Genomic DNA, 17,093 nt, shown 5'->3' with positions numbered 1-17,093 from the left:
TATGTAATAGGTTAGCATTACAAACACAAACAAATCAAGACTAGACATGTAATGGTGGGGTGGAGAGATGAGCGGCTAGGGAGTGCCCAGACCTTAGTGGTGGTGGTGTGTGTGTGGTTTGGGGGGGGGGTTACCTTGCCAATGCCGGCGTGGGCATGGCCCATCTTGACCACCACGGGGAACGTTGGTGTCGTCACCTGGGAAAGAAGACAAAGTAGAACGTTACCACAGTCTGGAAAACCTACGGCAGAGGAGAGGACATGCAGTATGCATTAGTCCTACTACCAACTAAATGGATAGAAGATTTCTCTGAATAGCAACCGTGATATCGTAATGGTTAGCGTGACAGGGCTGTGGAGCAGGGAAAGCATTTTAGAGCTACACCGAGGTCCCTATAATGACAACCAGTGTCTTCCTGTACCTACTATGATTGACAAGGGCTCCATGACTACGAATTGGCTTTGAATGAACTGTAAGGTGCATGTGAGTGACTGACTACTAAAAGCAGAACACAAGTTCCTCCTTAAATGTAATTGCGAGGCATAGCTCAGATCTGGCGTATGGTATCGAATCAAAACCTAATTTAAAGAGAATGACTTCTCAAAGACCATTATGGAACTACCACGTTGAACTTAAAGCCTCCCAATTTAGGGAAGCATGAGGTATTTTCTGAAGAATGTTGGTTTATTACACAAAAGAGAAGTTCTGGGAAATGAGAAAGCGAGAGACCACAGCCACAGCTTCTTGGGATGGGTTTAGACAACCCAGCCCCACCGCAGGCGTCATGGGCTCTCTCATAGAGTGGCGTGCAATGTGAGAGAAGGAGGAAACGTCAACAGACGACTTCAAACATCCTCTTTAAACACATTCTTGCCACTGATCGATCCCCTGACACCATTGTTAGATGGGAATGTCGTCTAAAGAGAGGGCTTATCCAGTTTGAAACCACTTTCTAAATATCTTATTTTCCCCCCACTTGTTTGAAATGGCACACAGAAATGAGATATAGACTCACGGGAGAGTTTGCGTCATCGTTCGCTATATAACAGCCCCCTTTAGTTAGATTAGACAGTATCAAAGCCATCACATCAGTGACATGCATTATGACAGAAATGTATATATTACACGAGATAAACTTGGCCAGTTAGTGTTATGGTGGTGTAAATAATATAATATGTCAAGTCGTGATATGGCATGATAAAAACGGTTAATTTGTCTATAAAGTATTCTTCTGAGGAGCAAATTACCTGAACAACATGAATGGGGTGTGTCTGTAACATCACTTTACTGCAGTCGTTACGGCACAAAACATCAGAGTTATAAGGTGGGCCTGGGTACAAAAACACAGACTCTTCCTGACACACACTGAGAGAAAACATTTAGATAAGCAGAGGAGAGATGTTCAGTCAGAGCAGAGGGCACACAGCCAGAGTACGCACACAGCCGTGAGCTCAGGCCTGACAGATCTGCTAGGGCAAAGGCAGCTGCTGCTATCGTTTTATCCACACTTCGTCTGGCTGTCAGTGGACAGGACTGAACAGAACAGAGAAGAACCCCGGTCTGGATGTTGCCTTGTTGGTGTTGATCATCACAGCGCTCTACTCTTCGAAAGACGCGAGGATGCTAGGACACAAAATAATATCCCACAAACACAGGTGGGGAAAAATGCTACCTAAATATGATCCCCAATTAGAGACAACGATTACCAGCTGCCTCTAATTGGGAACCATACAAATCACCAACATAAAAAAATCAACTAGAACACCACATAGAAATAATAAACTAGACATCAGTGCCAACCGTGTTGAGAGATCTTGAAACTACAGCCCCAAGATGTACGGGCAAAATAACAAAATCGAACTTGCATCCATCATAGGCTGAAATCAACTTTAGTATGTGTGTGAGTTGGAAGTGTAATTGTGAATTTCTAATCCATTTTCAAAGTCTGTGAGTGATATAATCATGATTAACAATCCATTTACACTTGTGAGTCAACCACTTGAAATCCCTAAAAATAGTACAAAGTGCTTCAGAACCCAGGTAATAGGTATACAGTTGAAGTCGGAAGATTACATACACCTTAGCCAAATACATTTAAACTCAGTTGTTCACAATTGCTGACATTTAATCCGAGTAAAAATTCCTTGTCTTAGGTCAGTTAGGATCACCACTTTATTTTAAGAATGTGAAATGTCAAAATAATAGTAGAGAGATGTCATGTACGTGAGGAGAGACGGGCCAAGGCGCAGCGGATGTTGAGTTCCACATATTTATTATAAAGTGAAACTTAGCAAGAACAAAACAATAAATCAATAAACTAACAACGAAACGTGACTACGTGGTGCACATTCACAAAACACAAAATAATATCCCACAAACACAGGTGGGAAAAATGCTACCTAAATATGATCCCCAATTAGAGACAACGATTACCAGCTGCCTCTAATTGGGAATCATACAAATCACCAACAAAGAAACATAAACTCGAACACCACATAGAAATAATAAACTAGAATACCCCCAGTCACGCCCTAGGCTCTCTATGGTCAGGGCGTGACAAGAGAATGATTTATTTCAGTTTTGATTTCTTTCATCACATTCCCAGTGGGTCAGAAGTTTACATACACACATTTAGTATTTGGTAGCATTGCCTTCAAATTGTTTAACTGGGTTTTGGGTAGACTTCCACAAGCTTCCCACAAAAAGTTGGGTGAATTTTGTCCCATTCCTCCTGACAGAGCTGGTGTAACTGAGTCAGGTTTGTAGGCCTCCTTGCTCGCACATGCTTTTTCAGTTCTGCCCACAAATGTTCTATAGGATTGAGGTCAGGGCTTTGTGATGGCCACTCCAATACCTTGACTTTGTTGTCCTTAAGCCATTTTGCCACAACTTTGGAAGTATGCTTGGGGTCATAGTCCATTTGGAAGACCCATTTGCGACCAAGCTTTAACTTCCTGACTGATGTCTTGAGATGTTGCTTCAATATATCCACATAATTTTCCTTACTCATGATGCCATCTATTTTGTGAAGCACTTCCAGTCTCTCCTGCAGCAAAGCACCCCCACAACATGATGCTGCCACCCCCATGCTTCATAGTTGGGATGGTGTTCTTCAGCTTGCAAGCCTCCCCCTTTTTCCTCCAAAGATAACAATGGTCATTATGGCCAAACAGTTCTATTTTTATTTCAACAGACCAGAGGACATTTCTCCAAAAAGTACGATCTTTGTCTCCATGCGCAGTTGCAAACCGTAGTCTGGCTTTTTACGGCGGTTTTGGAGCAGTGGCTTCTTCCTTGCTGAGCAGTGTTTCAGGTTGTGTCGATATGGGACTCATTTGACTGTGGATATAGTTACCTTTGTACCTGTTTCCTAAAGCATCTTCAAAAGGTCCTTTGCTGTTGTTCTGGGATTGATTTGCACTTTTAGCACCAAAGTACATTCATCTCTAGGAGACCGAACGCGTCTCCTTCCTGAGTGGTATGACGGCTGCGTGGTCCCATGATGTTTATACTTGCGTACTATTGTTTGTACAGATGAACGTGGTACCTTTTAACCAGACTTGGGAAGGTCTACAATTTTTTCTTTCTGAGGACTTGGCTGATTTCTTTTGATTTTACCATGATGTCAAGCAAAGAGGCACTGAGTTTGAAGGTAGGCCTTGAAATACATCAACAAATATCAAATCAAATCAAATCAAATTTATTTATATAGCCCTTCGTACATCAGCTGATATCTCAAAGTGCTGTACAGAAACCCAGCCTAAAACCCCAAACAGAAAACAATGCAGGTGTAAAATACACCTCCAATTGACTCAAATTATGTAATTTTGCCTATCAGAAGCTTCTAAAGCCATGACATCATTTTCTGGAATTTTCCAAGCTGTTTAAAGTCAACTTCGTGTATGTAAACTTCTGACCCACTGGAATTGTGATACAGTGAATTATAAGTGAAATAATCTATCTGTAACCAATTGTTGGAAAAATGGCTTGTGTCATGCACAAAGTAGATGTCCTAACGGACTTGCCATATAGTTTGTTACCAATAAATTTGGGGAGTGGTTTTAATGAGTTTTAATGACTCCAACCTAAGTGTATGTAAACTTCCGACTTCAACTGTACTCTGTTTAGGTGACACACATTGGTTCATAGAAAGATAAATGGACTAGGGTTGCAAAATTTGGGTAACTTTCCCAAAATTCCCTAGTTTTCCAGAAATCCTGGTTGGAAGGTTCCTGAAATCAGGAGGGAATAAGCAGGAAATCTGGAATTTTCCAACCCAAATTGATGGAAAACCAGGGAATTTTGGGAAAGTTACCGGAATTTTACAACCCTAAAATGGACTCCTCAGTGTATCTCTCAATTCATAATTTATATTCTGAAGAATAAGCTACATACCGATCAACAGTCACTGACCAATTATGGTAGGTCTCTCCCTTTGTGGTAGGTAGTTCCATTTTTTAAATGGAAATCTCCATGTGCCAGAGAAAATAACATTCACTAAGCCTCAGACACAAGCTGAGTCATTTTGTATTTCGTACATGTGAGCTATGCAGCAGGGAGACACCTGATATAACATGTGAATGAGAATGACTGAGGACAGTGGTTTCCCTGTGGGGGCCTGTCCTAAAATGACAGAGGAGGTTATGGGCGGGCAGATTTGTGGCCGCCAACTCTGTCTGGATGTATAATCTGCGCACCTCCCAGTCATTCCCATCAATGTGGCAATGACGGGAGACACTGTGTAGGGAAGAGACCACATCCTATCTCGTGAGGTTACACTGGCAGCACGGAACATCAGGAGGAGGAACAAATAAGTCAAGACACTAAACCTGGCATAACACCATCTCAGGTTGAGACATGAGCTCACTGCCTTGTATTGATTCACTGATAACTTACGTACACTGTCAACCACTCTTCTTCAGTAGTTACGGTAATACTCGGGGGGGGGGGGGGGGGTTTGTTTAAAGCCAGAGACAATTATTACAAATGATTATATTATTACAGACTGTATGTCACTGATATAAAATGGGGAGTTGTTTTTTCACACACTATGGAAACTATGTTATTAGTCCAGACTGTATTACAGTAGTGATTGATATATCCTTTATAGGTTTTTCATCAAAACATCCACCCAGAGATTCCTATCCATAAAATATCCTTGGTGGGCCTTTAGTACATTTTGATTTGTCTCAGCTTTTGTTTTCTCACAGCTGCATGAATTACTGTTACTTGGCTTTCTTGTTCCCACCCGAAAAGCGGTAACAATGTGTTCAGTATGATAAAGTAATTGAGAAAACACACACATAAAAGCTAATTATACGGCCAGTGATTTCACCAGTCTAGGTTTGGTTTCACAACATGAGGTTGCCGTCATTTACAGTAACCCACCAGACGACCAGGTCTGGCACCTAATGGACATACTTCAGGGTAGCCCATCCTTCGGGCCAAAACACTCAGTCTATATATATTCTGCGTGTGAAAGTCAGACAAGTGGATCATTTAGGGCCGAAGGCTGTTGTGAATCACACTCTTCCCTAACCTCCAAACACCTCTGTGTCACATTCTTAAACCCCCCCCACTCCCCTCGCCTCACTCAATTATAAAGTTAAGTTCAGTTGAATGTTGGGTTGTTGGCATGCAGACAAATTAGGTAAAACTTAATTGTTTTTGAACCAGTCTATTAGACCCATGGCATTTTCCACAAACTAAAGGGCAGCACTTCGAACTGAGAGGGGACATGAGTCATCCAATGCAGGTGTCATCATGTTGGACCGAGGCTAGTTGTCACGTAACATCTGTGGTCAAATAGCCATCCTTAGTGAATCACCACAGTTATAATGGGAGGGACCTAAAAAGTTATTTGACCATTATAATTGCCAAAGGATCCTTGTGAAGTAGGGGGCGTGGCACTAATATAATGTACAATGTTACAGTGGTACCTGTAAAACATTTATCGTAAAACTTCATATATTGGTTGGCAATTAATGAAACAATGAGCGGCTAGACAAAAAAGGCGATCTGAGAGTTGAGGGTGAAAGGTCAAACAAAAAACATTCCCCACGACATTAGCCAGGAGAGAGGCCAGATGGATAAGTACTTAGATGTACATTGTAAATATGTACTTATATCAAGCTCTGATATGAGGGGGTAGAGTCATTCTAAGGGGGCGCATCAATTATCCAACGCAACACATGGTGCATCCATCCCTGCATATGTATGATCTCTTCATTTTTATGATGGCCGCTCAAAGCTGCCACATCAAGGAAGCGGACAGCAGCGGAAAGACTTACGCAGACGAGGAGAGGAGAGCTGGGGGACCCTGACCCAGGCCGCCGTTCAAAAGGATCTCCTGGCATCGAAACCAAAGACAGCCTCTTCCCATAAAACCCTGCTCAAAAGATCAATTTGGCCTTGAGAGACAAACGAAGCACAGGCAAATTACTAACTGTAATCACACACCTGGCCTGAGTGGATTTGATATGCCTCTTTCAAATCAGCATTGCAGAACCTCAGAACTATTCCCGTACTATATATGTATGTGCTGTAGTAACTAGGAAGTGTTCTGTGGATCGATGAAGCCTTTACACAATCAAGATCAAACCTGAAAGTTGAGGATGAATATTTTACATTGACATTTTAAACAGGTGAGTGAATGGATAACTACAGTACATATACCAAACCAGACTGTCAGAACATCCTCTTGTTCATCAGGTTATTCCGTGGTTTCTCTGAGGTCTTTAAATTGTGCTGGTGTGGTAAATGTACAAGTGTTTGGAGTTTCAAGAAAACACTTAACCTAGAGCCAACCATCTATCATTGCCATCTTCAAACCCACACTCAAATGTACACAAGATCCGAGGGATTTGTCATCTTCTTTGTAAGCAAACCACTGCACTTCGTCATAGCCGAGTCACTACACAAGATAAACGTGCCACGGCCTTTGTAGTTGTACAAATTGAATTAAGCCGTAGACATAACACACCTCTCCCAACATGACACCGGCATGACACACTGTTCCCAGAAGACAGAGAGACCAGACGACACACTGTTTAAGTTGTATTTACCGACCAGCCACCGCAAACTGTGCATCGGATGCTCAGTGTATCACATCGTAAGCAGTAACAGACTGCTAATGGGGCATGATAATTATGGTCATGGAATTCAGGGTCATCTGGCTTCCATTAGGATCCATCCTGATCCGAGTGTGTTTCCATGAGGGAAACATCTGTCTGGAAAACAGACAGGCAGCCTATTTTCAGGGATGGAAGTTTCCAGAGTGGAAGTTTCCTCAGAATACCGAACACCAGGTTTGTGATAGAGATGTATTGATGTATTGATGGTGAAGAGTCTGAACACTTTGTGCAAGGCACCTGCAAATGGTTCGTGGGTTATTGAAGAGAGAGGCAAGGAAGATGTTAGAAGTAAGCAATGTCTGTGGCACTTCTAATTGAGGTAATGGCTGGCCATTCAGAAATATTTCAAATATTTCATCTTCGGAGATCTGCACAGTGTTCTGAGGAATACACTCTGACAAATGCTGAGAAAATACTGGGCAATTGGACACCAAGTCGTACTATATGACCACCTTTAGTTCTAACTGGTGCTCTAATCGAGGAATCAGAATGAATGAAAGGGAACTCTTCACGCTTCCTACTCCAGTTTCCCTTCAAGCCATGATCGAGCAGGTGTCAACCAATATGATTTAATAACAGAACATGGCCACTACTTCACTCAGGGTCATCTATTTTACGTAAACACAGATATGAGTGTAGGTTATGTCATACCCCCCCAATGCATAGCCTAAGTAGAATAGACACTACCACTACCAAAACAATTGCTATTTCAATCCAACTTTACTGTGGTGGTGCAATGATAGAGTCATGCAGCAGGGCTATTAGTGCTAATCAATTCACTAACCTAGCTACATTTCAGCTGGCGTCTACATTTGAAAAAAGTGAGAGCCAACATCAATGGGACAGACAGGGCCTTTGGCAGAGCCGGGCCTGCAGAAACGATTAGTGCGGCAGGGCATTCCTCTCCGTCTAAAAGGGAAAGAGATGTCACATTCCCATTTTCCAGGGTTAGGCTACAGTATACTGGGTCTTTGGAAAAACGACTGCGGAAGTAAGGAGGCAGTGTATGCAATTACACCCAGCAAAGTCACTTGATCCTGGGGTCGGGAAAGCTGTGAACCTCTGGTCATTGACCTCTTAGAGGAGGCATACATTGAGAAAAGATTGGTTGATAACAGAAAATTGCACTTTTATTGAGTTCTAGTTCAAAACATTATGTTTCTGACCCGAAAGGGCTTCGATGGAGAGTCAGGAGGCATAAAACCAGATTTGCCATCAGATTCAGGATACATCCCATCAGGTTTCATGTTCACAACATGATGCAACACGATGACAATTATTATGTAATTACTCATACCTCTTCTCATAATGCAGTTGCTGATTTCTCATGTCTTGATTTATGATGTTCAGAAATTGCAGTAAAAGTTTTTGGAAAGTCAAATGTTTTTTTTACGAGCTTTGTCCAGAAGTTGAACAATTTGAACAACTTTCCCCAATTTGTACAAGCCCATATACACATTCCATGACAGATTGCTGGGCGTTTGTCTTTGCACAGCTCTGATGGGTTTTTAATTTTTTTATTTTATGCTAATGAAGCAATGGACAAATAAAACATTCCAAAAGTCTATTTGGCATCGGGAGTTTGGAGCAGATGGTCGAGGTCCTGGTGTTGATAGAACAGACGACTGGCATCACAAACTTTGTTTACTCAATTTAAAGTGGGGTTCAACAGGCAATTTGCATTGAGAGAGGTAGGCTTTTAAACAGCTGGTAACAGTAAATTATCCAGTTTTGCAAGCAGGGTTAAGATGTGATAGGACAGCCAAAATGTAATACTCAAGTATCCCTCCTAAAACACTGATCAATGAGGGGACTCTACAGGCGCACAACAACAACAAAACAATTTAGTTCTAGTGGCACGTGAGGGAACTGGGAAATGTTCCCTAATATCCAGAGCCAAAGCCCTAAAGTGGCCCAATGGATTAACAAATAAGGAGAGAAGAAAGAAAGTGGGCTAAGCAAATAAAACAAGGCCGGGACATAGAACAGGTGCTAATACTGTAGAGTTCTATAGGCCTCTGGAAAGTGACGGTTTCCTTCTCTATTATCATCTGTCCGGATGAGAAAGTACAGGACCATAGAGTCAAGAATCTCCCAGAGTTGTTCTGACACGGCCAGGAGTCCCGGGACACCCAGTGGCTGTAGTAAAGGGTGTTGGCCCGGGGGATTTATCGAACAGGAAGAGAAGGGCTGTTGGGAAATCCACCACTGAGTGGCCACTCGGACGTCGCAGTCCGCCACTCAGAGTTAAATGGGAAAGCCGAGGGCTGAAGAAAGACAGTTTCCAGGTTGGGACTCTGCCTGTAGGTCCTCCTTACTAGAATTCAGTACGGATTGTACTTGCGTGCATACAACTACAGTATAAATGGTGTTGAGCAGAATTAAATGAGTCTAGAACATGTAAGACTGAATCTAAAAATAAACATTGAACCAATTGGGTGATTCATGGCATCGATCAACTGCCATAGATTCACTGAGCTGAAAGTCGTACTGTACATGTGTTATTGACTATCACTTCATGTTTAACCTACATGACTGTGTGAAAAACATACACAGCATTATATAGCCTGATAACATGCAAGGCCCATTACAAGGTCATTGGCACCTCAGGTGGCGTGAGATAAGCCTAAGGGAAGGGTGAGAGCACTCTGTTTAATTGATGACGTTGTTGTTACCATTCGTGCTAATGCTCACTTTAGGAAGCGTGGGGCAAGATGTAGAGCTTAAACAAGCGTGAAAATCTGATTGGATATACAGTGCCTTCGGAAAGCGTTTAGACCCAATAACTTTTTCCACGTTTTGTTACGTTACCGCCTTGTTCTAAAATGTATTAAATCGTTTTTTCCCCTGATCAATCAACACACAATACCCTATAATGACAAAGAAAAAACTTTTTGGGGGGGGGGTTTTTAAACAAAAAACTGAAAAATGTCATTTACATTAGTATTCAGACCCTTTACTCAGTACTTTGTTGAAGGACCTTTGGCAGCAATTACAGCATCGATTCTTCTTGGGAATGACACTAGAAGCTTGGCACACCTGTATTTGGGGAGTTTCTCCCATTCTTCTCTGCATCTTAAGCTCTTTCAGGTTGGATGGGGAGCGTTGCTGCACAGCTATTTTCAGGTCTCTCCAGAGATGTTTGATCGGCTTCAAGTTCAGGCTCTGGCTGGGCAACATTCAGAGACTTGTCCTGAAGCCACTCCTGCGTTGTCTTGGCTGTGTGCTAAGGGTCGTCATCCTGTTGGAAGACAAACCTTCACCCTAGTCTGAGATCCTGAGCGCTCTGGAGCAGGGTTTCATCAAGGATCTCTCTGTACTTTTCTCAGTTCATCTTTGCCTCGATCCTGACTAGTCTCCCCATCTCTGCCGCTGAAAAACATCCAACTGCATGAAGCTGCCACCACCATGCTTCACCATAGGGATGGAGTCAGGTTTCCTCCAGGCATTCAGGCCAAAGAGTTCAATCTTGGTTTCATCACACCAGAGAATCTTGTTTCTCATGGTCTGAGAGTCTTTAGGTGCATTTTGGCAAACACCAAGTGGGCTGTCATGTGCCTTTTACTGAGCAGTGGCTTCTGTCTGGCCACTCTACCATAAAGGCCTGATTGGAGGAGTGCTGCGGAGATGGTTGTCCTTCTGGACAATGTTCTTGGTCACCTCCCTGACCAAGGCCCTTCTCCTGACGATTGCTCAGTTTGGCCGGGCGGCCAGCTCTAGGAAGAATATTGGTGGTTCCAAACATCTAACATTTAAGAATGATGGAGGTCACTGTGTTCTTGGAGACCTTCAATGCTGAAGAACATTTTTGACATCCTTCCCCAGATCTGTGCCTCGACACAATCCTGTCCCAGAGCTCTACAGGCATTTCCTTGGTTTTTGCTCTGACTTGAACTGTCAACTGTGGGACCTTATATAGACAAGTGTGTTTCTTTCCAAATCATGTCTAATCAATTGAATTTACCAGATGTAGACTCCAATCAAGTTGTAGAAACATCTCAAGGATAATCAATTGAAACAGGATGCACCTGAGCTCAATTTCGAGTCTCATAACAAAGGGGCTGAATACTTATGGAAGGTATTTCTGTTTTTGTTTTTTTCTAAAAACCTGCTTTCACTTTGTCATTATGGAGTAATGTGTGTCCATTTTAGAATAAGGCTGTAATGTAACAAAGTGGGAAAGTCAAGGGGTCTGAATACTTTCCGAAGACACCGTACATCAGCCATCAAAGGTCATGGTCATTTCGTGCAATATTAGCTCTACTGACCTGTACTGTATTTCACAAGATTTATTTCTAAGCACATGTGATCATACACATACACATGCATGTCGATGTTGGCTCTTACACTACCGCACACCTGAGGAAAACAATAGAAGGAACAGGCAGCTCCTTTTGGCAAAAGAGTGAGGGGAACCTTCTGCAGACTATACAAAGCCAGAGCCCAAATGTCAGCACAGCCACTGCTTTCAATGAGGCCCCGGTACAGAGGAAGAGAGAGAGAGAGAGGGAAGGGAACATCAAGGGGGAAAATATTTTGGAACAGCTGGATGCGGCACACCCCGGCTCTATTTATACCGTCAGAAGGGAGCGAGAGAGCCAACCTCTGCCGTAGAACCAGTCCCGGGCAGCTGGCCGCCTCGCTTTTGATGTCTCACTCAGACCAAACCCTGGCCGGGCAGCTCCATCCTCATAGCCCGGGGTAGATCCACTTCCTCACCTGGAAAAGGTGCTCCGTTTAGCATGGTGAAGGAAATGGTTTGACTAGAGAACAACGTCGTAGTAGTATAGTGGTAGGGTCACCTGGCCTGACCTCTTTTTACCCAGGAAGAGCTGGATAGGGCATACTGTACAAGAAGGAGTGACAGGGATCACTCTGGGAGCTACAAGAAATTGCAAGTGTGGTGTGAGTGTTTTGAGTGTGGTTTGAGTATATTGCTTCATGTCCAGTAAAGCAATAAATTGAGGGAGTCTTCCCAGTGTGGCTATACGCCCTCTCTCTAAAGACAACATTAATCATTATTGGGTGACACAAAGGCACTCTCAAGCTGCTTTCTCACAATCTGCACTTTGTATACTGTCCTTTATACACAACCAAGTCTAATATGTTGATTTAAAACTGAATTTACAGCCACCAAGCCCCCCAATGTATACAACACTTACACCCACTTTATGGGCAGTTGAAGGAATAAGACAAAAACACTGTTCCATTATAATGGTGAGACTAAACATTTATCGAAACTCTCTAAAGGACTATGACATCATAAATGCATTCTTCCTCTAAAAAGGCCTAGCCATCCTCAGTTGCCCAAACACCACTATCAATTTGAGGACAGTTAGAAACGTTATTGTGAAACAGCACAATGCTCCCATGATGCTGTGGATAAATGTTTGTGCAGGTTCTCCTGCGGTGCTGAGGGGAGATTCCAGGCATCAGTAAATCTGGACATGGGATGAGCTGCGGTACCTCACACAGCAGTTTGTCCGGTAACACCGCGGTCAACCACGGTCAATCGTGGTCCACCTAGTCCACACACCCCATGGGCCATGGTCTGGCCTGGTTCACCATTACCAGAGGGGGAGCAGAGGGCGAGCCAAGCACAATGACAGCATGCTGATGGATAAAGGACAATACTCCATAACTCACAGGACACAGTAAGCCCCACACCCTCTTAGATCACCACTGACCATAGTTCAATCGCTACCACAAAAATGAAGTCCGTGTGTTAGGATTGCTGCATGTAAGCCATGGGTCCTTATCAATGCAATACGTAGAGCTACAATATCCACTATCTACGCAACATAATGTAGTGAACACATTCAGTGTAATTATAGTAGTGGGCAGATATTAATACCATTAAGTCATATGATATCATAGTGACCACATGCTATGGTATGCGTTTAGGGAAAACAACAACAACTAATAGGGGTATTCCTGTGAAATCATGTCTATATTTAAGTTCCCACAATTCCCTCAGAGACATATGATTGTCTCCACGCAGTGTGACGTCTACATCCGGTGAACCCACGGCCCTCCAACCTCCCTACCCATGAATCACTGGTCTGCAGTCCATCCATCATCCTTGACTCAATAGCTAAGCCCCCTCCTCCCACTCACCTTCCCTTCCTCAATTGTTTCTGTTTCTGGGAAGGGCTGCAAGAGGAAACACAGGCACTGGCCCATTTTAAACTGCCAGTGGAATCCTACTAGAACTAGATGCCAATGAATGCATAGGAGCACAGTGCAATAACACACTGGTTGAAGCTAGCAGGTAGCCTAGCGATTAAGAGCATTGATTAAGAGCATGGGGTTTGAATCCCCATGCCCGGCAAGGTGGAAAAATCTGCTGTTCTGCGCCCCAACAACAACTAATCCCCTGGCGCCGATGACGTAGACGTCGATTAAGCCAGTCCCCCGCACCTCTCTGTTTTAGAGGGGTTGGGTTAAACGCGGAAAGACACATTTCGGTTGAATGTACTCAGTTGTACAACTAACTAGTGTCCCTGACATGTCGCAAGGATGAGAAGGCCACAATATAAAAACACCCGATGACAGCGATTCCAGTTACTCATAAAACAGTGTACAATTACCGGGTTTATCTTCTAGTTTGACAGCACATAGATCATTGGAATGGCAAACCTAAATCATTTCGAACAGCCCTTTCAGTGGTCAGTCAATGAGACAGCCTTATATGACCAAAGTAAATAGGAAAGTCGTTTTCACTGTGCTCAGCATAGGACGGCCTGTTTCCGCGACGACCCTGCATTCCCTTAGCCTCCTGGAATTCTAAGGAGCTATTTCCATGCTGTCATGCTTCCTGCGTATCCCAACTGCTGTGCGGTGTCTCATTGTCTCATGGCGTAATGCAACATAGTAATTTTGGGGGTTTCTCTGACTCTGACGGTTTGACAGTTCACCAAATATGTAGTGTACAGTATGCAAGGGAGGGAAGAGGGATTCTGGGCACAGAGCAGTGAAGCGGTGTGGTTGTTACTTGGACCTAGCGTGTCGGAAGTCACTGACAGTTCATCATACTTTAACTACTGGGAGCGGGAGTCCCATTGTGAGTGAGATGGAGAGCACAGGTCAGGGTCTGGGACGTGTTTCCCTTTCCTAGTAGTCAAAGGTCTCCGTTGAACATGAACTGATAGCCATAATCTCACCGTTAGTTAATGGGAACAGTGAACGGACGGTGGTTTCACCAGAGAGATAGAATGGGTATCACCAACAAAAAGCTAAGGAGCTATCCGTGACGTCTTGCTTTGAAAATTAAAAATTAAATGTTTTAAAATGCGGTGTAGATGAATGAGCTGCTGATAAATACGGAGATGAAAACATTTCAGGGTCACGATGATGCTTCCAGGTTTCCTAGTTGACCTCCTTGATCCTAGAGTAGCTTCACAATCAACAATGGGCATCAGTCACACTGTGCTGACACATCAGAGATAGAATGATTTGACTTTATCGCACAAGAACTGGCTTCCTTCCGATTAAAGATTGATGCCCAACACCTAATATCTTCACTCACAAATGAAGTCCGACACCAGTTGACTGAATGGGGGGGTTTGTTTGACCTGAGGACCAGACGTCCAGGAAGTTTCAATTAAATAATCTCTCACTTACCCTCTATTAGTCTCACAGGCCTGTTTGGCACGCAGGGATAATGTCTACCAATGCCTAAAGCCACTGTATGTGTGGGTGAGTTAGCCTAAGTGAATTCACTCAGGCCATTGTGTTTGGTTAGGGGGATGGAATGTAGTGTAAACTTGAGCCTCGTCAACCTTGATTGGTTTTACTACCATACACTATGTACATTGCCCATCTCATACACTGCAGTATTTCACATGTTTTCTTCAAAATAAACAGCAGTAAAGCAAAAAGGGGGCCATGTCCCACTTAAGCACTATGACATGTAGGAGAGGGAGTAGCGTAGGAGAACCAACAGGCAGGAACCTCCGCCCCCCCCCCAACCCTCTCTCGGCGCTGCTATCTTTTCAACTTTCGCCTCTTCCTGTGTCTATTTAACAGCTTGTCAGTCACATGAAAGGTATTTCCTTTGAGTCACCGCCTGGTCCCTTTTGTCATTACAGAACCACAGAGCCACACATACTGTAGAGCCTTCAAACATTTCTTAGCGCACAATGCCTTCCCAGGCTCCCTGAAGGCTGGCTGGGCAGCTCGCACAAAATAACAGGCATTATTTTCTACACATAGATTTTTTAGAGATGAGATTTATGCGCCTGCATTTTGCTTACAGTACGTTGGCCTACTTAGGACAACAACATTTCCATAAGGTCCTATGACGTTTTTTTGTGGAAAGGACAGATGGGGGTCATATGGAAACGCCACGAGAGATATCACAAAGAGATCACGCAAAGCTGCAACTCCCTCATCATGCCATTCTCTGAGTCACAATCTTTTTATATAAAGTGACTTCAGAAATGTTAGACAGTAACTATAAAAAGTACACTGACAGAGGCTTAAATTGAGGCCATGGTGACATAAACAAAGAAACAAAGATGTTATGTGGTTTATTGGAGTATCTGTTTGAACAATCCTCAGGGACATCAGATGGAAATGGTGGAACACCCCCCCCAGAGGAACCTAATAAGTCTCCCATCTCTGACCCGACAAGGAATGCAACAAATATGATGACTCCGTCATGTTCCAACCTGACAATGGCTCAACAGAGGTTATGTTAGCAATGGTTAAACAATGGCCTTCCATATCTCCTGTTTTCTTTGGCTGCTCACCATGAAGTTCTGACATGCCATCTGCATATAAAAAAAAATGGATCTGGTAAAACTGGACTTTAGCTGTGGTCATCTGATTCTATTCTGTTCCAAAGTTAGTCATACACGGCTTGTTTATTTTTTGTCTAGAGGAAGGAGTCCAAGGATTTCCAGGATATACGTACTGTACATGTACCCCTGAACAAATACCGGCTGATGATATAGGAAATGGTGCTCAGGAAACAACGGTATAATTCTGAAATAATAAATTAATAGAATGTTTATTTGCAGTGTGCCCGTTATTGTACAGTCATAACATGATCTGTGTATGACAGACACCCTTTGCCAACAAATACCTGCTCCTCTGTTGTTAAATGAAATAGGCAGACAAAGGCCAAAGTGACTTCAGAAATGCGATGCACTGCTGCACACACCACTTGTATGTCTTCATGGGCCATATAAGCTAAATGAAGGTGAAACTGCAATTTTTTTTTTTTTTGTTTAACATTTCTGGGTTGTTTAGCTGATTGTAATAACGTCATTTCCACCACACTTGCCTGCTGGGCCTGATCCTATTGAGGTTCACGAAGAACATTCTAAAAGGTGTTGAGGGGCTATAGGGTCATAGTTCATTAGCCTGGGATTACTCTGGCTTTGTTAGATAATTCTCAACCCTAACCCCTAATGTGGCTCCACAGATCAGCCTCCACACACAGCGATATCTCCACTCGGGTTTCTGAACCCTTACATAAAAACACAAAGGGGAGGAAAAACAGATTAAACTTTAATTTGTCTAATTCTAGAGATTGTAGCCAATGTGAAGGATTGTACCATCACTGGGTCACATGAAAAACACGCTTCTCTCTCTCTCTCAACTTCAGCATGAGAAGCTTTTGAAAATGAGACTGGTTGTGAGACTAATGCCAATACTCAGAGGTCATTTGGAATGTCTTTTCAAAGGTGTAAAAGGACTCTGTGGTTCTCACATTAGAGGTGAATTCATAAGCATACACTGTTTTATACAACAGGTGCAAAACGGTCTAGAGGCCATGTTGTTTTTGACTATATGAAAAGGTACGGTGTAAACAAATGGAGTTCATTATTGCCTGGAATTGAGCCTTGATCACTGACCAGAAAATGCTACAGAAGTTCACGGAACATAAATGGACATTTAGTGGTGAGCCTGGAAAAACCACCAAACCATGTCTTTCTGATACACCCAAAGGAA

The 17,093-nt window shown here is 43.1% G+C and overlaps 1 protein-coding gene across 1 annotated transcript in view; it reads right to left on the bottom strand.

Annotated features, from left to right (window-relative positions):
- Window positions 1-17,093, bottom strand: part of LOC115106914 (synapsin-3-like) — a 132,196-nt gene that overhangs the window by 26,442 nt on the left and 88,661 nt on the right. The window contains exon 10 of the mRNA XM_065008400.1: window positions 135-197. Coding sequence (XP_064864472.1) covers window positions 135-197 — 63 coding nt within the window. The remainder of the gene's footprint in view (window positions 1-134; window positions 198-17,093) is intronic.

This window comes from Oncorhynchus nerka, linkage group LG23, assembly GCF_034236695.1.
Source record: "Oncorhynchus nerka isolate Pitt River linkage group LG23, Oner_Uvic_2.0, whole genome shotgun sequence".
Classification (NCBI taxonomy): Eukaryota; Metazoa; Chordata; class Actinopteri; order Salmoniformes; family Salmonidae; genus Oncorhynchus; species Oncorhynchus nerka.
The sequence above is the reverse complement of the archived record's forward strand: the minus strand, read 5'-3'. Positions and strand labels throughout refer to the sequence as shown.